Source organism: Epinephelus moara, chromosome 21, assembly GCF_006386435.1.
Source record: "Epinephelus moara isolate mb chromosome 21, YSFRI_EMoa_1.0, whole genome shotgun sequence".
Classification (NCBI taxonomy): Eukaryota; Metazoa; Chordata; class Actinopteri; order Perciformes; family Serranidae; genus Epinephelus; species Epinephelus moara.
The window spans coordinates 23,375,075-23,400,125 of NC_065526.1; the positions used below are offsets into that span (position 1 = coordinate 23,375,075).

Consider the following 25,051-nt stretch of genomic DNA (forward strand, 5'->3'; position numbering starts at 1 on the left):
ATCGTTCAACAGAGGAGGCTGAGTGATGGGCTCAGCAATGTGGGGTGTACATGTGCGTGTGTGTGTGTGTTAACAACCTCCATGTGAACTGTACAAGTGCTAACATGTCATTGTTGGCTGACGTAATATGCATGTGTGAGGGTGTGTGTATGTGCATTCATATATATCCATGCATTGTTGTGTGTGTTCATGTGTGCATGAACGTACAGACTGGGTCTCACATGGTATTTACATATAGCTTTGCTTGTGTCTTTATCACTTTATTTATTAAATACACATGAAATACAAATGAAATAGAACAGAAATGGAACATAATGGAAGATAATACAGTAGACGTGGTAGAGAAATAGAATAAAATAGACACTGTAGAAATAAAGAATACAATAGAATAGATATTGTAGAGGATTAATATAGAACAGAAAACAATAGTAACATACCAGTTCAGGCGTGCACACATACAAAGAGACAGAAACGACCAGAATGACTCGGATGTGCTGTGAGTTTCAGCACGTTCACTGTATGTCCCAGGGGAGGTGTATTCCATCGTCACCTTAGGCAGGGTGTGGGAGAGAGGGGGGTGGGGGTGAGGATGGGGGGACAAGGGAGAGGGAAGCATTCCTTTGAGGTGACACATCCTGTAGGTGGGACCTTCGTATCACCGTGGTGACAGAAAGGCGAGCCAAATGCTCCCATTACCCACCTCTCCTTCTGTTTAATTTAGTCTGCGTGTATGAAATGATAAATAAGAACAGGGAGGAAAAGGGAGTGAGGGTGAAATAAATCAGGGGTGGTGCATGTGTGTGTGTGTGTGTGTGTACTTGTTTATGCAATATAGTGAGGACCAAAACCATATTTTAGCAACAGTGGGAGGACATTTGGCGAAGTGAGGACATTTTGGCCAGTCCTCACTTTTTCAAAGGCCTGTTTGAGGGTTAAGACTTGGTTTTAGGGTTCAGGTAAGAATTAGGTTTAGGTTAGGCTTAAGGTTAGGGTAAGGGGCTAGGGGAATGCATTATGTCAATGAGGGTCCTTACAAAGATAGAAGTACAAGAATGTGTGTGTATGTGTGTAAACGTTTGCTTTGAGTGTTGAAAAGCAGTGAGTCATTCTAATTGCCGACGTCTGAAACCAGTTTGATTATCAGTGTTGTAATAAAGTCTACATTTAAAACTGTTGAGGAGACTGTAAAGATAAGCTAAATATGATGAGCAAATATTCCCAGAACAACTCAACTCCACCTAAAATCTGATACCTTAAGAGATCATCTAAAGTTATTTCCCAGATTTGAGGACATTTTACGTTGATTTCATTATTTTCTGATTACATATTTCAGAAGAACTGAAATTATTGGCAGCCTCCATGCTATGTCTTTAGAAAGGAAATGATAGACACGGGTGAGAAATGCACTTGGATGAAGCTATTTTTGTTCTATCAATAGGAGGATATTTAGTCCAGCCGCAGGCTATCCTCATCATTTAAGGAGAGGCGTCCCTCAAACATGTGTGCTTATCTTTCAAACTATTGTTTTCTAGTGATGGTTTATGTTACGCTGTTCACACAATATGAATGAATGCGATGGACATAAATATCCCTACAATGTAGATAATTATCTGACAAAAGGTCAAATAGCTCAAGGCTAATTATTTACACTTTATAGTAATATTCAACATTCATTCATCCTGTTGAAGATGGGAGGATATTTAGCCCACATTGATGACTAGACATGAGTCAAATAATATGAATGTTAAGGCGATAACTATACGATACCTGTGAGGGGGGCAAGTAACCTAGCTAGTGTGTGTGTACTTTTTTTAGGCTGGGGTCAAATCATTTTTGGACATAAATGAGTTGTAATTTACAATTTGGTAGCATCCAGTGTTTTTGGTGTTACCACATTAAGACAGTCAATAAAAGAGGGATTTTTACATCACAGGATATAGTAAGTTTTTATCCAAGATCATTTAAATAAGATGCCATTTCAAATACTGTAGTGAACACCAGCAACTATTTATTTTTAGTCTAAATCTCATGATGATGCCTGGCTTTTAGAGGACATTTATCATGGTTTATTTGTGAACTACAGTACACCAAGCCTTTGGGATGTTGGCCCCCAGGTCAACATGCTACTTAAAATACGAGAGCACAGACAGCAAAATCATCTTTACACTTTGCATTAAAATGAATCTCATATCCAGACTATATCTGGATATGATTTAACATGATTACATTTTCAAAAAATTATAATTACATAGAGTGCACATCATGATACTGTATGCATTTTCAGAGACAATATTGGCATAAAACTGGACCAGAGTTTTGTTATTCTTCAGAGCCAGTCAGGAAGATGTAGAATGCAACAGCGAGGTAGACAAGGATGAAACAGACCTAATCAATTGTAAACACAGCGATGGCCAGGAAGAATTCATTACAGATGAGGGAAACATTGCAATATTGTTAGGATCACCTCAGAGAGAGACCATCATGTACCCTGTAGCTTTAGCGTCAGGTGAGGGAGAGCTGCTGCTGCCTTGCTGGGTTCGGAAGAGTCATGGTGATTAGATATTTCCGCCCACATAGTTGTTGTATGTGGACTGAAAACACAGTTGCATTTACACATATTCAGTGTGGTCACATTGCATCCCTGACCACCTGCGGAGGTTGTTTGGCCGATTGGATCACAGTCCATTCTCAGTGTGTTTTGGGTGCATTTACACCTGTACTTTCGTGTGGTCAGGCATTATTTAATTGCAATCTGATCACTCAAAATGTATTTTACGGCAAGGTTTGAATAAGACCTTTGATTCTCTGTTAAATCAATTGTAATTGTACAATAATATTTTTCAAGTTGTTTTGGACTTACTTGGATATGTAATGATTTTTAAGAATCATGCTTTTTAAATGGTTATTTTTAGCCATGCTAGCAGCTTGGCTTTATAGATGGCAGTGTCAGTCTGTCTGTTGATCCACCACTTTGGTCCAGACTGAAACTTCTCAGCAACTATTGGCATGAAATTTGCTAAATACATTCAGAGTCCACAGAGGGTGAATCCATCTTGCAAAACTTTATAAAACAATATTCCCATTAGCCAAAAATGCAAATTTTAGCATGCTAGCACACCAAATTAAGATGGTGAATATGGTAAACATTTTATGTACTAAACATCTACAGTAACATTGTAATTGTGAGCATGTTAGCATGCTGATATTAGCATTTAGCTCAAGGGGCTGTACACTCTCTGACCTGTTAATGAACTAGTAATATGGACTGTGGCTCTTTTATAGCTTTGTACCCTCACTGTGAGAAGGAAGTAGAACGTAGGCAAACCTGAACAGAAACACTTTAAGTCATCATGGACAACGGATGACTGTGAAGTTAAGAGGTACATTGACCACTGAGAGAATCTCTTTCAACTGACCCTCTGTATGACTTTTACAGCTGATGGAGCGGGAGAGCTCTCAGGAGCTCCTGAAGGAGGTTACCTCTTTGTTTCAAGCCGGGGGTCCGTCCTCGTTCACCCAGCTGATGTCCAGTGTGTCCAGCCTCTTCTGTGGATACCCAGAGGGTGGCGGCTCCAGGGTTCTGTCCTTCAACTGGTATGAGGACAACAACTACAAGGTGTTTCTGGGGGTCAATGGCACCAAGAACTACAACTATGTCTATGATGACTCTACCAGTAAGTGAAGAGGTGTTCAACTGTAATAAATTCTGTAGCATATGTTCATACTATATATAAATACAGTACAGAGTGTATAGTCTACCATAGATAGAGTGTAGTAAATAGTATGCTGTTTTTGCAGTTTTTATACAGGGCGTTAATGTACTTCAGTTTGTACCATTTTTATAAATATATCTCATGTTAGTTCTCATTATTTATCTATTTTGTCTCAGTATTATGATAATGTGTTTCATTATAATTTCATTGTTTTCTGCGCATCTAATTTTAGTTTAGTCATTTTTTATTTTTTTATCTTTTATTACTTTTATATCTTTTTATTGTTTGTTTGTTTCTGGAAGGATCCAAATTAATTTCTAATTCTTTCCGGCAGCTCCTCCATCTCTATTGTGAACAATAATCCCCCAAAACAGCACAATCATCACTGAAATTTGCATACTGTCCATCCTGGGATATTTAAATTTTTCATGTTTTCAGCACTTCATATTGAAAACCTGTTTAGAATTGATAAGTGGTGTTTAATTGGTACACAGCTTTTCCTTTTTTATCTGTTGTTTTAGTCCACGGAAGTGCTGGACGTCTAGAAATCTTTACCATAAAGCTGTTGGATAGGCACTGGGTGACTAAACATATGTGACGGTTGTCAGTGACTTAATTAACAGGATTTGAATGTCATCTCAGTCTGGAGGATATAAGAAAGTTCAATATAATGATTCATCTCTTTTGATTTGTCCTTTTGTGTATTTTTGTGATTCTTCTCCCATTAGCTCCCTCCTGCAACGCCCTGATGCAGACCCTGGAGTCCAACCCTGTCACAAAAATTGTGTGGAATTCAGTCAAGCCCCTGCTGATGGGAAAGATCCTGTACACCCCCGACTCCCCTGCCGTCCACAAGATATTAAAGAGTGTAAGAGAGACCACCTCCAGCCCGACCCCTCACCTCTCTCTCTCTGCCTCACTTTTTCTCTCCTTCTCCGTTTCTTTCACAACTCCGCGTATCTGTTTTTAATGCGTCCAAACCCCCACCCTTCTTAGGAATGAGCTGACTGCCGAAGTAGAGGAGGGTGGAGGGATAGGGGCGCAGTGTGAGGGAAGTGGAGAGGAGGGGAGAATTAAACAATAAATTGAATGTGAGGGTGCAGCACTGAAAGGAAAAACAGAATGTTTTTCAGTCTGTCACATCTCATTCAGCGGCCCTGATGCAAAACAGATCTCAATTTCAAGAGGAGTTTGGTTAATGAGAATTTAGAGATCTGCTCTGGGAAAGAAAATGACCTAATGTGACTGTCCACTTGTTTATTGCCTGTGGTGTTTGAAAAAAAGGATTGGGCTTTAGATCAGGTTTTGTGGACTCCATTTTTATACAATAGAAAGATTTTTAAATAAGATCATCACTTTCATAAGCAGTACAAGAGAATCAGAATCAGTTGACATTGGTGTTATTAGCACATGCCAGCAGAGTTATACATTGAGTGTGTTTCTTTGCTGCTGGTCTGATACAGTTAAAAAAACATCCGTGAACTTTATATCACTGTGCAGTGAGTTAATATAGTGTATATTTGTGTTAATGTGTGTGTTTATGTGTGTGTGTTGCAGGCCAATACAACATTCGAACAGTTAGAGAGGCTGCAGAACATGGCCAAGGCCTGGGAGGAGGTGGGACCTCAGCTCTGGGCTTTCTTCCACAACAGTGTGCAGATGAACATGATGAGGGTACGATTACTGCACATACACACAGATGCAGAAATACCAAGCAGCAGCCTCTGGGGCTGAAAATGAAGCCAATACGGAAGTGCGAAAAACTGCAGTTCCTTGAATGCTCCAGAAGTCAGTCAGTCCTCATAGACCTCCATGTCAAAATGCTCAACTTTACAGCAGAAATAAACATGTTAACAGCCTGGTGCAAAGAACAGTTTTGGTCTCTACAGCAAATTTTCCCTCTTCATGACAACTGTACCAGGGGTAAAGTTTTTGATAACTCAACCACTTGCATTTTATTAAGGCTTTAAGTTACGCATAATTAAGGTCAGGCCTCTTTGGGTGACAGGTTGTCGGCTGATAGTGTCCTTGGTTTCTCAGTCAGATCCACCCCTCGCTCCTCCACAGTGCCACCCTCTCACCCAAATATGGTCACTTCTGACTCCATAAAACCAAGATGGCAATTATAATTGTATAATAAGCCTTCATTTCAACATAACCCATGTTAGAAGTGTCATGGTTGACTCAAAAACTGTGACAAATAACAGGAGGCTACACGAGGAGCTACTGCAAAGAAACTATTAAAGAAACTATTTTAAAGGTCCAGTGTGAAGGATTTAGGGGCAGCTACTGACAGAAATTGAATATAATATTCATAGCCATCATTTCAGTAGTTTACAATCACTTAAAACTAAGAATCGTTGTGTCTTTATTATCTTAGAATGAGCCATTTATATCTACATACGGAGCAGGTTCTCGTCCACAGAGTCTGCCATGTTGTTTCTACAGTAGCCCAGAACGGACAAACAAAACACTGGCCTTAGATCAGGCCATTCTTGTTTTCACACCAGCCACTGTAGTTCTCCTTCATGCTTGGCACATTGGAGAAGTTTCAGTTCTGTAGCCTTACCACTAGATGCCACTGAAGCCTACTCACTGGACCTTTAAATGAACACAAGCAGCTAGAAATGTCAAAAAACGGTATGAGGTGGAAATCAGTAATTTCAAGGTGTTAGCATGTATGAGAATAATGAGTGGGGTGTTGTAGGGTAGAAAGGAAAAACAAAAATAAGGATGGGGGCTGAGGAACGTCAGAGCGAAGTGGGGATGTGCTATTACACGATTAGGAAAACTGGGCCCAGGTGTTCCCAATATGTGATGACCCAACCACACCTACTGGCAGCTGTAACACAAACTATAAACTAAAGGCCGAGACACACCAACCCGACGTTAGAGAACTAGCAGAGACAAGAGCCCCCTGTTATGTCGCCTCTCATCGCCGTGTCTCAGCCAAAAAGTTGCTCATGAACACACTCTCCTTACTATACTATCAGCTAACTCAATAGCATTTGTTTTTCCATATGTTATATACTTTCCTTCTGGCTCAATCACTGCAGGACACCCTGAGAAACCCGACAGTGACGCACTTCATGGACAACAGTCTGCAAGACACTGACATTAACACCAAACACATTCTTAACTTCCTTCACAATGGTCCAGAGGAGCAGAGGGAGGCGGGCATGCCCAACTTTGATTGGAGGAACATTTTTAACATCGCCGACCAGATCATACGCACGTTCAAAAAGTATGGAGAGGTAAGAAACACAAGGTGGTCCATCTGATCTGTCACTGTGTTTTCATCTTTGCCTTGGTCACTATTTGCCAAACGTAGCACATTCCCAGGACTAAGTATTCAGTCGTTTTGTAAGACTGACTCTCAGCTCTCCAGACAGGTGCATCAGTCTTCCAGGTCTTCTCCCAGGAGATTGCAGCCAGGCCTCTTAGAAACAAAACAGGCCACTTAGCACAGCCATTGAGCCGCTCTCCCGTCCTGTAGGCTGAAAGGTGGGGAGAACAAGCCTGCTGTCACCCCCTGCTTTGCTCTCATTGTGGAGCCAGTGATAAAGTGGAGAGTAGGTGGGAGTGAGTCAACCCCCCCTATGAGCTCAATGCTGTTTTAGTGTATGGCCCCGCATTGAAACAGACCCCTGCGCCTGCGAAATAAAAGAGGGCAAATCACTCTATCCATCCTTCACGCCTTCCCTCTCTCCTCTCTCGACTGATTTAAAGGGGGCAGGGGTTGCGGTGTTGGAGAGAGCCCTATCAGTGCGGGCATCTCAATCTGTCCTTTGTCTCCAGGTTCAGCATCGAGACCCTTCAGAGCCCCACAAACAAGCCCAGGCGGTTTAGCCAATTAGATATAGCTGTCAGCTAGCATTGGGCCATAGGATAGCTGCTGCAGTTAGCATTAGGTACTCTCACTCCGTCAGGGGTATGTTTCTCACACTGAAATCCCACTGGAACATGTGTATCACTGAGGGTCTTTCTTCTCAGCCCATCTCTGAGTGAACATTATTGTGCTGTGAATGTATGGTCTCGTAAAGATGAATGGGAAGTGGTCTCTCCTCTCTCTTTGAGCACTCTCAGGGTATTGTACAGTAATGTGAATGGAGACATTAGACACGGTGTACACAGGGGTGTGGAGGGTTAGAGAGCAGCGTGTGTGTGTGTTTCTGTGTGTGTATGTGTGTGTAGGATGAGAGTTTCACATGGTAATTACACGTGTATCATAAAGAGACAGAGCGTGTGTGTGTGTGCATGTGAGAAAGTGAGTCTAGTTGTTTGTGTGTCGGTGCATGGAGTTGTGTTCATGTGTGTTTAGATACACGAGTGCATGTCTTTTCTTTCCTGAATGTGTGTGTGTGTGTGTGTGTTTTTGTGTGTGTCGCTGCAGAATGAATGTAGTAGCTCAGATTTTCCCATGTCACCAGATCGCCTCAGTGAAAGATGGTTCTGTTAAAGGGACTTAGCTGATTTTCTACCAGCTTTGTGTCATAACAGTGTGGGTAGTATGTGTCTATGGACTGTGGTAAATGTCCCTCCACCTTACCAGTGCTCAGATCTCCCTGCTCGTCTCTAAGCTCGAAATGCGTCATTTGGTGGATTTTTGCTTGCTCTGGGTCTGTTGCTGAAACTACAGATTACAGCTGGCCGCCATATTGTTTCCTGTGTCAAAACGGACAGGCTCACATAATGCCGTATCCCCTCGGCAAAACGGCAAAAACGTCCTTCCTGGAAGCAAAGGCTTCTAGGGCAGTCTTCTGTTCCTCTGTCAAGGAAAAAGATAAGTGTAGTTGGCTTAGCGTTTCTTCCAAAGCTAAATTGAATGGACGTGGTCCTTCGGCAGCTGCCATCTTGGCTGTTTACTTTTTGACTTCATCATGTTACGCCCGCCCAGAGCCCGCCTCTGTCAGATAGACTGATCCGATTGGTCCGATGGTGATTCAGCAGGCTCTGCTCGTCGGGGCCAGATCCCCGTGCAGAGCAAATTCGAATTTACTGAGGGGCGGGGCATCTGGATTTCCAGGTTATCACCCTCCAGCAATAGCGTTTATTGGGTCGGTGCGGCACAGTGCATTCTGGTAGTTGTAGGTTTTCTACCTCGAGCAAAAGCAAATGCCACAGCTCTTTTTCTCTGTTTTGTCTGGTCACATAGCACCAATGTCAAAAGCATTTGCGTCCTGCTACTGCACAGACAGCTTAGTTTTATGAAAAGACCATCTTTCCAGCAGTGAAATACTTCTTTAGGAGCAAATGGGAATTCACATACTGTAACTACGCACAATATTATCATTATGGCAGGGTATTGTCAGAAACCTTTCAATACAATACAATACCTGAGTAAAGGTACAGACCCCAAATTCTGCTTTTTTTGTTACCCTACTGCCCTAGTTTGAGGAATATAAACACATTTTTAATACCAAAACCTGTCTTTCATTTAGCTAACTTTATCACTTATAAATGCATGGGTGTTACGGCAACACAAGCAGATAGTGTGGTCTTGTTTGTTGTTGGGTATTGATTACTGTGCCAGTATTGCCCCCAGTTTGCAGAACATAAACATAGTGTGTGTAAAATGTAAAGATGAATTAAATATGTATTAGGTCTTTAGTATTATAAATCTAAATATAAATTGATATTATATGGATAGTGTAATATGAGACTAGATATCGTCTTTAATTTTGGATATCATTATTATCATCAAGTGTTGTCTTTTCCTGGTTTTAAAGGCTGTATTACAGTAAAGTGATGTAATTTTATGTATTTATCAGACGGTTCTATTATTTGCCTCTACCCACTTTGTCATTATGTCCACATTACAATTGATAGATAAAAATATAAGTAGATGAGACTAGAAATCTGACCAAGCATTCAGTACCATCTTTTGGTACTTGACACCTGTCAGTACTCAACACTGGGGATGCACTTTGCTCCGGACCTATGTGTACATGCAGTCTCACAGCTGTAGCACACAACATCTTCCCAACATCACACACTCTTCTCCTCTGCTCACAGTGCATCAAGCTGGATAAATTTGTGGCTTACACCGACGAGTCCCAGATGAACCATCAGGCCTTGTACCTGCTGGAGGAGAACAAGTTTTGGGCCGGCGTGGTTTTTATGGACATGTATCCCTGGACCAACAGTGTACCCCCGCATGTCAAGTACAAGATCCGCATGGACATCGATGCAGTGGAGCGCACCAACAAGATCAAAGACAGGTCAGTAGCAACTGCGTGGAGTGTGGAGTTTTGTTGCCTGATCTTTTTTACTCGTGACCCCTCAAGATAAAGCTAAGTGTCTGCTTTGACTCCTTATCATGTATATGTCATTTTTGAGCATTGAGGGTTTCTTTCTAACCTCACATTGCTTTTTTTTGAGGAAGATTTTAAGACATGAAATGGTGAAATAGTCATGTTTTTCATGAGACAAAAATAAAGAGAAGTCAGAAAAATTTGTATATTTGTGTAGCAGGACATGTTTTTGCTTTTTCGTATCCACTTAATCATGCTGTGACCATAGATTCAGATCCTTAGCTCTATCAGGGCCATGGATTCCAAACCATTGAGAGTCGCTAATTCATCGCACAACAAGTTTGGGGTATAAACATTTTATTAGAAAGGAGAAAAAAGAGAACAGCAAAATCAAATTCCAATCCATTTCACTGCAGCTGACTGGTACGCACACACAAAGTCGAATCCAACCATTAACGTTTAGACTACCAAATCACCCTGACAACCTACCGTTGCCTCATTTTTTCACGTTGTTGCTGCCGTATTAATGAGGCAATTTATATGGATTTGTCACATTCCTCAAAGGAGGAAAAGAGAACCCTCTCCAGCTGGCCTCAATGTGTTTTCCAGAGTCTCTCGGTGGTTCCATATTAACTCAATACCTGCCCTTTCATCCTCCCATGTGAGCCCCTCACATGCATTTTCCTCTCCCTTTGATCTCCCATTCATAAACAGGCTGTGTGTCAATAGCCCCTGGGGTGAACAAAATGTTTTCACTGTTTACAGCACACCAACTGGCTGTAATGGACCCAGTGGGAGTTCTGCCTCTATACAATTGAATAATCAGATTGTAAGAGGGCTTTGCCTTGGACTTATCCGCTTAAGTAAAAGCAGTGTACATGTGGTGTACGTGGCTTAGAGACTTTGGCTTCGGGATGTTTTAATATGACAGTGTTTTGAATGGAGGCTGTGATTGGGATTATTTTGTACAACAAATAAAGCTTAAGTCAATTGTTTGTGTGATGAATGATCTTGTGGCTACATTTAACCCATTAGATCCTCCAGCTACCTCTGTCATTCACTCTCTGTATCCTCCTCTCAGGTACTGGGACCCCGGCCCCAGAGCAGACCCTATGGAGGACCAGAGGTACATCTGGGGCGGCTTTGCCTACCTGCAGGACATGATTGAACATGGAATCATCAAGATTCACACAGGCAAAGACTGGCCACTCGGGGTCTACGTGCAGCAGATGCCATATCCGTGCTATGTGGATGACCTGTGAGTGAATTTCATGTAACACAAGATCATTCACAAGATGGATATCTCATACCAGGGCTGCCCCCGACTAAGAATTTTCCTAGTCGACCAATAGTCGTCATTTAGGACCATCAGTCGAGTAGTCACCTGCATGTTTACGATATTAATTTGATTATTAAATTATATGTTTTGGGCGGGGCAACACAATGGTTTGAGTTCAAGGTGTGAGAAAGAATAGTGTCAGTAACATTGTTAACACTGTGCTACATTACAGAGAAATACAAAACCGTACTTACGTTTACGTTTACGCACGTCACACACTGAGCGAGCCGCCTGTTAATGACGCTGTTGGCAAAGCAGTAATGATTGTGCTGAGTGGCTAATGGGCATGTAGCTACTTCCATGTTTCAGATATGGCGTCATGTTTGTAGTCGACCAATGAGGATGAGTTTACATATCACCTTGGGTTCGTCCTTCACCTTCTCAAAATGATCCCACACTTTGGATTTCCTGCCCGACATGTTATTAACTAGCCTGTGAAATAACCGCAGGTATCAGACCTGGAAATTAGGGGCCGTACACATGCCGCGTCTTTAACCGCCAGGAAAACATGGGGTAGGGTGCTGGGCACTACTCTTGTGTCTTTTCTGTGCTAGCTTTCAAGAGCATGGCGGCAGGTTGTGTCTGAGGTTGCTTAACAAGCACTGTATAGCCTATTTACCTGAAGTCCTGAGTGCAGAGCTGATATTCCAGCAGCTGTTTGTAAGTGTGTAGGCCTATCGTCCGTGGGACAGATGTAAAGCTGTGGGTAGCCCTGCACTAACATGATCAACTTTTCCGTATTTATCAGACTGATATTTACAGAAGAAGGGAAAGATGTCTGTCGGCTGTGATTGGTTTGTATCGTGACTCCTGTCTGACTGCTGAGCATGGCCACTTCCTGTGTCTGTCCTTTTAAATTAAATTGCCACATGGTCCAGTCATATAGGTTTTGATTTATTTTGACAAGACGCAGCTCCTAATAGATTCATGTTTGTTTTATTTTATTTAATTTTTTTTCTGTGACTAAGTGACCAATGAAATCTTGCAGACTAATGACCTTTCTGGCTGACTAACGTTTGGTCGATTATTAAGGGGCAGCCCTACTTTATACCCCCCAAAAACGCTTCCATGAAGCTTTTAGCACTGATGACCCTAAATGAAATTAGAAATTAGAACTAATTTACATGCATGAATTAGTGTGAAACCTCTTGGTTCATTTTTGATTCCCACTGCGTTTTCAATGGGCAAAATCCAAAATGCCTCTGGGTGCAATTGGATAGACTAACAACATTTCAGAGCAATGAAGCTTGCAATGAAACTGACGTAGCGCTGAGCGACACATGCAAGTTGGAGCGGTGCTTGGTCTGTTTTCAAGCAAGAAATATATGGTGGTCTGGTCAAAAAACATTCTCAAATCACACCTAAACAGTTCACTAAAATGTCTTTCTGGAAACATTTTAGGCAAGAAATAGGTAACGCAGTAACAGAATCTTAACTCATATCTGATCTGACTCTTGTGAGCCTAGTGTGTTGCGCTGGACGGAGCAGAGATCAGTGATGCTGCTCTTTTAATCATGGTATCATACCCGCCCCATATTAGATAAACAGTTGTGATTGGCCTGCCCAGGATCTGGCTGGGTGGAAATCTGTTTGAACGGGACGGGGACCAGACACATCTGCCAGAGCAAATGAAACATGAGCTCGCAGATTCGTCTGGTTCCCAGGCTGATATTTTCATCAAATAACAAAACAAAACAAAACAAAAAAAACACATGAAAGTGTGACAGCAGCACTGGAGAACTGCAAAACCCAAATAACAGTCAGAAAGTCCTGCAAACTGTTTTTTAACAGGTGGTTTATTTAGCCTATGAATCTTAGTGTCAACAGGCCAGATTTCTGGGGGATGTGGGGTGCATAAGTTGTCTGTCAGAGTGTTATTTTTGGTATAACCACTGGGTGGCACCAAATCTGATATTTTAAAATCTTACACTTGGCTTTAATCTTGCTCTCTTAAACTCTCATTCTGTGAAATCTCTGTCCCGCAATCGTCTTATTATTAAAAGAGGACATCAGTTAAATAGTTTAAAAGTCATTAATAGTATTGGTGTGTTGAGAACAACAGCAGGTGATCAAAAACAAGATTATCCATGGGTTACATGAGGTTTCTTAATCCAGTTCTGTGGTCACATCCTCACCTCCTCTCCTTCTTTGCTCCACTCTCCTCCTCCAGCTTCATGATCACACTGAACCGCTGCTTCCCCATGTTCATGGTGCTGGCCTGGATCTACTCTGTGTCCATGACTGTGAAGAGCATCGTGCTGGAGAAGGAGCTGCGCCTCAAGGAGACTCTCAAAGCCATGGGGGTCGACAACGGAGTCATTTGGTACACGTGCTTCATCGACAGCTTCGTCATGATGACTGCAAGCACAGCGCTGCTCACCTCCATCATCATGGTGAGGAAACAGGGCAGAGGAGGTGAAAGAGGGAGGCCATGTTTACAGAGAAACTAGGGTCAAGTTTTGATTGTTTGGAGGGTAAATGTTTTGTAGCATGCAATGGTGCCCTCTTGTGGATGATTTTAAAAAGCTCGATATATGGAGAGAAATGTTCTAATGTTGCCCTGCATCTTTTTCTCTCAGGGTGGAAAGGTGCTGAATTACAGCGACCCCATCCTCGTCTTCTTTTTCCTGCTGACTTTCACCGTCGCCACCATCATGCAGTGTTTCCTCATGAGTGTGTTCTTCAACAAGGCCAACCTGGCAGCCGCCTGCAGTGGCATCATCTACTTCACCCTCTATCTGCCACATATCCTCTGCTTTGCCTGGCAGGACCGCATCACCAAGAACATCAAGTTGGCTGCTGTATGTCTGTTTTTTTTTCTTGTGTGTATGTGTGTGTGACATATTTTACCAGTACATGAACACATGTAGATACTGTTAAAGCACAAGCACTTGCAAGTGTAGAGAGTATTTAATCCGACATTGAATCAGTGAATCAAGTATATATAATGTATGCGTCCCTCTGTTTCTCTAGAGCTTGTTGTCTCCAGTGGCCTTTGGCTTCGGGACAGAGTACCTGTCACGGTATGAGGAGCAGGGTCTGGGTCTGCAGTGGGACAACATCATGACCAGCCCGTTAGAGAAAGACACCTACTCCTTCCTCATGTCCATCCTCATGATGGTGTTTGACGCTGTCCTGTATGCTGTCCTGGCCTGGTATCTGGATAATGTCTTCCCAGGTTAGGCTGCCAATATACTGTATGATTTACTTTAGGGTAGTACAAGCTTATTACACTGAAAATTGTATCTCATTTCTCCTTTGCAGGACAGTATGGCATTGGTAGACCATTCTACTTCCCGTTCCAGCCCTCATACTGGCAAACACCTGCACATTCACACTCACTCACAGAAATGCCAGATCAAGGTTAGTGTTGCTGACTCTAAAGTCTCTTGCATGCTTTATAATAAGAGAGCAGAGTGGAGCTTTGTGGCTTTATTGAGTTTTGCAAGTAAAACCTGAGTGGGTGAAGTGAATGTCTGCCCTTATTTCTTTACTAAAAAATAATTGCTCCTCAGAAAAGCGTATAAATCCTGCCGGAAGATTGTGGTTGTATTGAAAAGGTCAGTGTAAGGTATATAATGAGTTGATATGCCCATGAGAAAGATTTCCTCCCTTGCCCCCCTCCAGCACTCCTGGAGCAGGAAATGAGCCATCATCTTGGTAGGAGACACTCTTACAGGCACAGGTTCTGAAAGTGAGTCATCCTGGCCAACGTAATGGCTGAATGAAGAAAAGAGCAAGTTTAAAAAGAACAAAATCAACCTGTAACTGCTGCTCTAGACTTTAGATCCAGCTTATAAGCAAATAAATAAAGATATGTGAGCAGGATGCACGTTTCCATGTAGTTCCCATACAAGTCACGTAACTGCAGGTTGAGTGCGCACATTGTTTTACAGGATAGCTTCCATATTTTTCAACCTGGACGACAAAACAGGCTGCAGCGTAACCACTTGGGGCAATATGTACCATCAGTTTCCGTCCACTTTTACATTTTATTATGTACCATCAGTTTCCGTCCACTTTTACATTTTATTAAGCTTAAAGTTATGCATTATTAAAAGAGGGCTGCTTTGAGTGACAGGCTGTCTGCCAATAGTGTCCTCAGCTTCTCAGTCAGAGCCACCTCTCATTCCTCCAAAGCACCAGCCTCTCCCCTTGTTATGACCCGACTCAAAAGGCAACAACAGAAATGGAGACACACCATGGCAAAGTTAACTGAAAGATATATATTTAATCAAATTAAATCAAATTAGACCACATTAAAGATTAACATAATATTTACAGTGTGGAGAATGGAGGTCAGTGGTGTCAGTAGTGTGTGTGGTGCATGAGTGGAAAATGTGTGCAGGTGCTGTAAAGGTGCATAAAAGCAAAACAAAGACGTAAGGCACCATTACCAAACCAAACCAAAGAGGAGCAGGAAGAAGGAGCAGCACAGCCAAGGTTCAGCCAGAGAGTGAGCTACCAGCTGCACACAGGCTTAAATAACCTGAAACACTCTCAGGTGTTTCCAGTTGCCCTAACAATCCCCTAGGGGTCATCACGCGTCCACGTATGGTGACTCCAAAAAACAAGATGGCGACTGCTAAAATGCCAAACTTGAGGCTTTATAACAGGAGCCTACGATCCAATGGATGAAGTCCAGTAGCTATGTCCATTATTTTTATACCCTGTGTTTTATACACTAGTGTTTTTTTGAGCCCAAGGCACACCAAAGGACAAGCCAAAATCTAAATGCACACCTGTATTTATATCTGTGCACAATGTGGTGGTTATCACTCTTATCACAAGATACATTTTTGTTTTTAATTTACTGATATCAAATAACAATTGACAACCAACTATTTCTCATGAAATATTTAACAAAATGATTCAAGAATTCTTTATATATATTTTTTTTTTAAATTACATCAAAGCAACCATAACACATCCATTTTATTGGGGAATGGATTATCCTGTGAAGGTTTTATTCAGTTGATTCAAATGAAATCAAATTAAATTACAATTTTTAGTCAGAGTTTGCCTCTTCATTAGGAAATGGGTGCGCACAACATACTGACACAGTCATTTAAAAATTCATTCATAACTTTTTGTATAGGCCCATTTGAATATTGGAATAATAATGTGTGGTTATCACAAAATCCCATGGCACACCTGGATTTGCATCACGGCACACCCTTTAAGAGAACCACTGCTATACACAATAAAATTGCTGTTTATTTAAATGTAGTCTGGTGGGTTTGGCGAACGATGTCAGGACTGTTTTTGGTTGAACAAAAAAGATCTTACTCCTTAACAAAAGGTCGACCTCTTCAGGGATCCTTTCCATAATGCTGTCAGACACTTATAAAAACAATCTGTGCCTGACAGCAGCAAAAACAAGCTAAACAACACTAAACACTAAACTACACTTAACACTAAAGAAGCACTGTTACCATCACAAGCAACACACATGTTTATGCAACATTGTAGTCGACTCTGAGAGGAGAACTTTTCACATGATAGAGAAAACTGCACCAAACATATCCTAACTAAGGAATGGCTATGCGGTCTTTTTCAGCTCCTGAGAAACCTGAACCAGACAACATGGAGAAGGACATTGAGAGCAGGGGCTCACCAGAGACATACATCTGTAACGGCTCAGCCAGCAGGAAAACCTGTAAGCACCAACGTAAGAGGGATCAGCTGGAGAGAGAGAGGGAGCTGCTGAGACGACAAGAGGAAACTCCAAACCAGGAGGAGTGTCATGACTCAGGGGAAAATGGTAAGGACACAAATACAGAACTGAAGCCTAAGAGCAAGCAGTAACCAAAAGAAAGACTGAGTGGAGATAGGAAAGTGCCATCAAACTGCATGTGGGGAAAACATGGAGGACATCTGGTGGGCAGGCAGGGTAACACGCCACACCTTTAATCTGCAGGACCGGGAGGGAGCAGCACAGATAGGAGAGCAGGGAAAAAATAAATAAATATCGTGTTATATTGCTATCAGGGAGGCTGTAAATTTGATGATGCATTTAAAAATATTTTAAATCATAAACCAAAATAGGAGTTTCTAGATTACTGGATTAAATTCATTTTTACTGTTGAAGTGTTGACTCTTTCTCTCATGCAGGTCAGTTGTTCTTCGAGCCTGACCCAGTGGGCCTGGTGATGGGGGTGCAGATCCAGGACCTGGTGAAAGTGTTTGATGAAAGATCTCGTCCAGCTGTCAACTGTCTCAGCATCAATTTCTATGAAAGCCAGATCACATCCTTCCTGGGGCACAATGGGGCTGGAAAAACCACCACTATGTAAGCTGAAACCAGATTTAAAGGTCCAGTGTGTTGGATTTAGTGGCATCTAGTGGTGAGGTTGCAGAATTCAAACATCTCCCGTTTGCCAAATTTGTAGAACTGCAGTGGCTGATATGAAAATGCAAATGTCCCTATCTAGAGCCAGGGTTTGGTTTGTCCGTTCTGGGCTACTGTAGAAATAACATGGCGGACTCCGTGGAAGAGGACCCGCTCCATATACAGAGATAAATGACTTATTCTATGACGATGAAAACACAATGAATCTTATTTTCAAGTGATTTTAAACAAATGAAAACATACTTATAAATATTATATACCATGTCTGCCAATAGATGGCCCTAAATACTACAAACTTTCTTTTCTTTCTTTAAAAAGTTGCTAATCTATTAAATTACAAAGTAGAGTAAAGCAGGATTTATATTTGTGCGTCAGCTTTATGCAGAGCCTACAACAAAGCCTACGCATGTGGTCTACGCCGCTGTGAGCATTTATACTTGTGCGGTGGTGTGTCTGTGTCACACTGCAGTTACACCTCCAAAACACTAGTCGGCGGCGGAGGATTCTGTGAAGTGCTGTTAAGTTTAGTTGATTCAAAACACACTCAAAACACACATTAAACACACATTAAACATGGCTTAATAAAGACAATTTCAAACCCAAGCACACAAATCAGCCTCACTACAACTCGTATGATTCACAGACAAAGCATTTATCTTTTGCTGGATACACTTTCCCCACAAATACAACATGCTAAAGTTTTTAGCACAAGCCTATGGCATTTTACATTGTATAAATTAGCCTAGCGGCTAGAAGACTTTTCCTCTACTGATATGAAACCAGGGAGAGCAACCACATTTAACAAAGGTAACATTACAAAATTCAGTTCCAATACAACTGACAAGGTTCACCGACAAAACAACTGTCTTATACTAAACACGTTTTCCAAACAAATGCAACATGCTAACATTCTTAGCAAAAGCCTATAGCATTTTGCGTAGTATAAATTAGCCTAGCAACTAGTGGAGCTTTCCTCTACTCGTATGAAGCCAGGATAAATCACACACAAGACTTAAAATGCTATTTAGTGTAAAATTAAAGTAAATAGAATCTTTGTTTCTGTAAAATGAAAGCAAATAAAAGCTTTGTTTCCACTGAGGGAAATGGTTTCAGCTTACAAAAATAGGCAGGAGGTCTGCGTCACAGCGACGTTACATTTCAGGTGATGTGCACGTTAGGCTACGGCGTAGGTACGGCATTGATTTGACACATAGATATAAATCCTGCTCAAAGGTTTAGTCTGAAACTATGTAAACTTGGATAATTTAATAAGACTATAATTGAATAGGCTGTTTAAACACATAAAGAGGATTTGTCATGCAGGCTCAGAGGCTGGCTGATTCTCATATCTATTTAACATGTATATTGTGTGCAAGGTGATGATCTCCTGAAAATCCTACCCCAAACTGTCAACCTCTGTGTCATGGTATTGTTGTTGTATGTACTTCTGCTCTGCCCAGGTCCATCCTGACTGGCCTGTACCCTCCTACATCTGGCACAGCCTACATTAACGGAAAAGATATCAGGACTGACATAGACACCATCCGCTCCTCCCTGGGGATGTGCCCTCAGTACAACATCCTCTTCAAACAGTGAGTTACACTGCAGAAACTGCTGACAAGACGGGAGTCACTTCAGTGCAAATATGCATGAAAGTAAAGGAAGAACTACTTACACTATGTTGAATAACAAACTAAAATGACTTGTCAGTTGCATTTCTTGGTTTAAAGCTTCTAAGTTAAGAGGTGTTTTCAGTTTCAGTAAAATGAGGACCAGACTCTGTTAAAATCAATGCACCTTCTTCAAATACTGGCTTTGACAGCAGGTGCTGAGAGCCAGAGTTACTGACTCACCTCCTCATTCAGACTTCCACAGCTTTAAAGCATTCGCAGTCAAAAAACTGTCAAAACAACAATTTTACACTCTTCCTCCATAAAAAAATCTTTATTGCCATTGCCCTGTTTTTTTCCAGCCTCACAGTGGAGGAGCACATCCTATTCTACTCACTGCTGAAGGGTCGCACTCAGGAGGAGGCGGAGATGGAGGTTGAGGACATGCTGCTGGACCTCGGGCTGCCTCACAAGAGAGACGAGGAGGCTCAGAACCTCTCAGGTGGACCACTTGTTTCTCTGTGTTTGTCAAAGAGCGACAGAGAGGATTTCATTCATTCCTTCATCGCTGTTTCTGCTCTGAACCGTTGCCTCTCACACACTCTACAGGTGGTATGCAGAGGAAACTGTCAGTCGCCATGGCGTTTGTTGGAGGGTCAAAGGTCGTGATTCTGGACGAACCCACCTCGGGAGTGGACCCTTATTCTAGGCGATCCATTTGGGACCTCCTACTGAAATACAGAACTGGTAAAAAATCTCATTGCTGCAAAGTCTCATTAAACCCATTAAGGTCCACATAGTAGTCCTCCAGGTCAACATTAGATCCACAGTTTACCTCCACCGCCATACATCTCACCCCCAATGTCCACTTTTCACTGCTACACTGAAGATACTGAAGAATGAAGCAAATCCTGTGCAGCTCTACAGCTCTCCTGAGGCACTTGAATTAAGTAGTGAACTGATCAAACGGAAAAATTCAGCTCCACTGCTACAACAAAAGCAAAAATTGCCGTCATAAAATCAATAATCTGTCGGCAAAGGCACTTTAAAGTTTGGTAACTTGTACTTTTTTGCTTATCTGGAATGGGCCTCTTTTGATTCAAATGACATGTCAATAAGAAGTATGAAAAGTCTGACTCTGTGTGCAGGCCGGACGGTGATCCTGTCCACTCATCACATGGACGAGGCCGACCTGCTGAGTGACCGCATCGCCATCATTTCCAAAGGACAACTCCACTGTTGCGGATCCCCCCTCTTCCTCAAGAACTGCTTTGGAGTCGGCTTCTATTTAACGCTTGTTCGCCGGATGAAGGATCTCAAGAAGAGGGAGGTGAGAGCCATCTTCAATGTGCAGTGTCTCTGCAATGTCTGTTTATTTTTCATAATCGCTTTCAAAAGCAGACACTCGAGGGAGCACACCTGCTTTTCTGCTGTTAAAGTTTCAGTTTCCTGGCAGGATTTCTGAGTTTGTAAAGGTGTTCTTGTCTTTGGTGTTTTCCATCAGAATGATTGCGACTGTGCCTCAGACTGCTCCTGTTCCTGCTCCATCTGTACTAGATACAAAGATCAGTCTCAGAACCAGTTCCAGCATCTAGACAGAGTTCTGGATGGTAAGTGTGCACTGCATGTCTCTCTCACTGTAGCTGCATACTCATGAGCTGCTCCCCCTCTGTTTGTGTGTCTGGGTTCTCTTGTACTTTTATCTAACAACTTGAGATTCAGACCCTGTGAATGAGGACATTTGTGGAAAGCGTGGACATTCTGACCAGTTCTTACTTCTTCAAAGAGCTGTTTAGGGCACTTAAGACTTAATTTTCCAGTTGTGATCACATTCAAATTTAGGTTAAAATGAGGATAAGGGGTGGGGTTAGGCATGTAGTTGTGATGATTAAAGTTATGCTGCGTTCACATGGAATCAGGCAGACGTTAGCCAGATTAGCTGCAGGAGACGGACAACTCGGGCAAACAACAAGACTGTAAAATGTAAGACAATATGTTGCACTTGTGATGCTGTACTGTTTACAAAAAATGGTATATAATATATTAAATAACACAATTGAGTGTTTTAACATATTTTTAATATATATTAATATTAAATATAATATTTTCATATATTTGGTATATTAAAAAAGGTAGATATTTTAAATATATTTTATGTAGTTTAATTTTTAATTGTCCAGATAACCCATGTTTCCTTTTTGTGTGTAGGAGCTACATATTATGCGGTTGTAAATCCTTTTTGTAGAGGATGGCAAAAAGCTAGTATCCTCTGCCAGCCTCACCAAATTTTAGTGTCCTGCTCTCGACCACTAAAGTTATATCCAGCTCGCCGCCCACCGTCTGCCAGATTCAATATGAACGCAGCATTAGGGACAGGGACCAGGGAATTAGGGATAGGCTGGGTTGCACATATTCAGTATTTCTATATATTTAATTCATGATTATGATAAAATCAGCAACAGTCAAAGTTAAAATTCCCTTCTGGAACGTTCTGAAGTACATTAAATTACTCTGCTATGATTAATATTTTGTTTAAAGTGCTTTAAAAGGGCTGGAAGCAGACTGACTTCTTCTCCCACATACTACAGAGCAGTGTGTATCAAGATGGCTAACATTAGCATTAGAGGAAACATCAGAGAGATTCAGCCATAAATGTTTGCCTCAGTCAGACAAACACTGATGAGTCTGCTGTGCACCAAAATGAGCGACTACCAGTTGTATCAGAATAAGTGTAGTTAGCATCTTTTATTTGTTTATGTGGTTTGTTAGCTTGTTAGCTTTTAACTGGCTGTGGCTGACCACAGCATTGGTGGTTATAAAACATACAGTGATATCGGATACAGTGTTACCGTGTTTTCACATTGTGACATTAAACACCCGAGGTCTAATCAAAGTTTGCAGAGAGATATATTCCACCTGGCTGAAATTTTTACATTACGTGTAATAAGTTCGCTCTGCCCTACAGTAGAGGGATGTGAAAACACCTCTCTAGTGACAAACTTTGCATAGATACGAGACCCTATTTTGTCAAGATCAGACATTTTAGGAGACACAAACATAAGAAAAATGCATTTTTAAGTGTAGGGGATCTTTAAATATCTTAAAAAAACATCCTTAGTTATTATTTCTGGTCCAAAACTCATCTAATCTGTTTAATTAGGACTGTGTGAGTGTGGTTTTATCTAACTTTGTGTGCTGCCAAAACAAGCAAACACAGCTGTTGTAATGCTTCGGTTCAGTGATTCCTGAATCTGCATTTGTGAATGTAAGATCAGCTTTTTCGGACAAAGTCTCGTCCATCTTAAACCAGCATGAAGATCAAAGATGAAAACGCAAACACAGAAATCTCCAATGTGAAATAACCCAAACTGTTTGAACTGTGGTAGAAAAGTCAATGCTCATGTAAGGTACAAAAAGCATAGTAGTCAGGCACATCCAAAAACAATTTAAGGCAGGTGCTGTACAAATAAAAGATAGCAACAAACAACATGTTGTTTTACACTCATGTAACGCCCCACTGCTTGTAGTGAGGTGTTGACTGATAAAATAGGTTTTCAGGGTCTTTAAGTCAGTGAGGGTCCTCACAAGTGTAGCAGCACAACCCTGTGTGTGATTGTCAGTTTGCACTGCCTGATATTATCATGACTGGCCCACTTATCCAAGTTGTAAAACAGATACAGAAACAGAGCACACAGTTTTCTCACATTTATAATTTAGTGGTGATATTGACCCGTGTGCCTTTTCCTCCCAACTCTGCCCGAGGACTTTAGATTCAATGATTCAAGCACAAATTTACTCATGCATTTTAGTGCTCGAATAATAGTGTTTGTTTTTTTGTTTTTTGGCTTAATAAGCAGTTTCCCCTTTCTTTGTCCTTTCCTTGGTGTCTGCTATTTTTGGGGACTCTTAACTCTTAAGTGCCCTCTCCATAAATGATGAGTTTATGTCTCCTTCCTAGGCGATATAGAGAGCATCACTAGCCTCATCCACCACCATGTCCCTGAAGCCAAGCTGATCGAGACGATAGGCCAGGAGCTGACCTACCTACTCCCCAATAAGGGCTTCAAACATCGAGCATATGCCAGCCTGTTCAGGGAGCTGGAGGAGATGCTTACTGACATTGGCCTCAGTAGCTTTGGCATCTCTGATACATCACTGGAGGAGGTAGGAACATTTCCTGTCTTCATCTGTTGTGGATGTTTTGATGCTGCACGTACACTGCATAAAAAATATGGCAAATAAAAGCTTCCAGAATAAAACATCAGGTTAACAAAGCCTGATTTATCAGCTTTATTAATTCTGATATCATCAACCAGAAAATACCCACAGCCAAATGACTGATTTTCATTTTTGATAATAACTTTTCCAATTCCATAGCAGGACCACACTGAATATCTTTTCAGGCACGACAAAACTGTCCTTCTTAACAAATAATTTTTGGCTGTTACTGCGTCCTTTAAGTCTTGTTTTCTTAAAAAAGAAAAAAAAAATCAATTTCCATAGCTACACTGAAACACAACTTCCTGGTTTGAATCTGGCTGGAGACCATTGTTGCATCTCTGTCTCCCTCATTTGCTGTTATCTCTCTCTAATATCACTGTCTAATAAAGACATAAAATGCCAAATTAACAAATACATTTCCTATAAATGAGTGTCAGTATCTTGAAACAACACATAGTAAGGCGGGTTACTGCACTATAAGCAATAAAAATTAGTGAATAGTGAATACAATTCTAGAAACAAATTTGTATTGCAAATAGTTTCAAGTTATTTTCCAAAACTGTCAGATTTTTCATTTGTTCAAAGGAGCTGTATGTAACATTCAGAGCATTGCATTAATACAGCAGCAAACCACTATTTGGCTATGTTTAGATATAGTGGAGTAATGGTGTCCTGTCTACAGAATGAAGTCACGCTACCTCTCTGTGTGTTGTAATCTGAGCTTCTCTGTGTTTTGTTGCTGTAATTGTCACTGTTTTGTGTTGTGCTTATACAGTGGTTACTGCTGATGTCAGGAAAGTGTTTTCACGGTAGCGTAGCACCCACCCATCCAGTTCCGCTATTCAGTTATTTAAAGCTCTTCATTCGCATACCCCAGCAAAATAAATATGGGCAACCATTGTATTCAAAGGGCTCCTCCATATTCACGAAATGAGCTAAATAATCCTCCATGACATTGAAAATCTTTTAGATAACAATAAACTACATATTCTGTACTCCAAGACAACAAAGTATTCCTGCTACTGCTCAGTTTACCTCCAACTCCAACACACATTTTCACGGCTGTCTTCCGACAACACACTAGATCTTGCGAGATTTCGAAGTGCAGCCAAATGGGACGGTAACAAAAGGACCAATCGGTGCCGATCTGCGGTAAAAATAACCACTTTTGATTGACATACAGTGACGGCGTTCAGTTGCCCCATGTGCTTCCATTGTGGCCGGTGCGCAGCTGCCCAGCTAATGCTGTCTATCTCAATACTCCACCAATGTCAGAAAATATTGTTTACATCACTCTCCTATGCATATTCACATGAGAAAATAGGGTCTAAGTTGAAAAATGCCAAGGTTATCCTTTAACACCATTAGCTCTGTCAGCACTGTTGCTGTTGTTAGCACCGGTTGCACTGTTAGCAGCTCAGCCACCTCCGTATTGAGAACTGTGTACAGACTATCCCACACCAGGCTCTCGATCACAGGTATTCTCTGAATGTCACTTACAGCTCCTTTAAAGAAAATCAGACTTTAAAACAGAAAAAAAGAACAAAATATGTTAGCAAAAT

The 25,051-nt window shown here is 41.4% G+C and overlaps 1 protein-coding gene across 1 annotated transcript in view; it reads left to right on the plus strand.

Moving 5' to 3' along the window:
• abca4b (ATP-binding cassette, sub-family A (ABC1), member 4b) overlaps window positions 1-25,051 on the plus strand; it is a 59,001-nt gene that overhangs the window by 10,559 nt on the left and 23,391 nt on the right. The window contains exons 9-26 of the mRNA XM_050032929.1: window positions 3,437-3,674; window positions 4,442-4,581; window positions 5,271-5,387; window positions 6,770-6,967; window positions 9,729-9,934; window positions 11,049-11,225; window positions 13,477-13,699; window positions 13,886-14,107; window positions 14,280-14,484; window positions 14,571-14,669; window positions 16,867-17,070; window positions 17,421-17,598; window positions 19,119-19,250; window positions 19,631-19,770; window positions 19,878-20,015; window positions 20,417-20,598; window positions 20,773-20,878; window positions 23,227-23,432. Of these exons, the coding sequence (XP_049888886.1) occupies window positions 3,437-3,674; window positions 4,442-4,581; window positions 5,271-5,387; window positions 6,770-6,967; window positions 9,729-9,934; window positions 11,049-11,225; window positions 13,477-13,699; window positions 13,886-14,107; window positions 14,280-14,484; window positions 14,571-14,669; window positions 16,867-17,070; window positions 17,421-17,598; window positions 19,119-19,250; window positions 19,631-19,770; window positions 19,878-20,015; window positions 20,417-20,598; window positions 20,773-20,878; window positions 23,227-23,432 (3,111 nt within the window). The remainder of the gene's footprint in view (window positions 1-3,436; window positions 3,675-4,441; window positions 4,582-5,270; window positions 5,388-6,769; window positions 6,968-9,728; window positions 9,935-11,048; window positions 11,226-13,476; window positions 13,700-13,885; window positions 14,108-14,279; window positions 14,485-14,570; window positions 14,670-16,866; window positions 17,071-17,420; window positions 17,599-19,118; window positions 19,251-19,630; window positions 19,771-19,877; window positions 20,016-20,416; window positions 20,599-20,772; window positions 20,879-23,226; window positions 23,433-25,051) is intronic.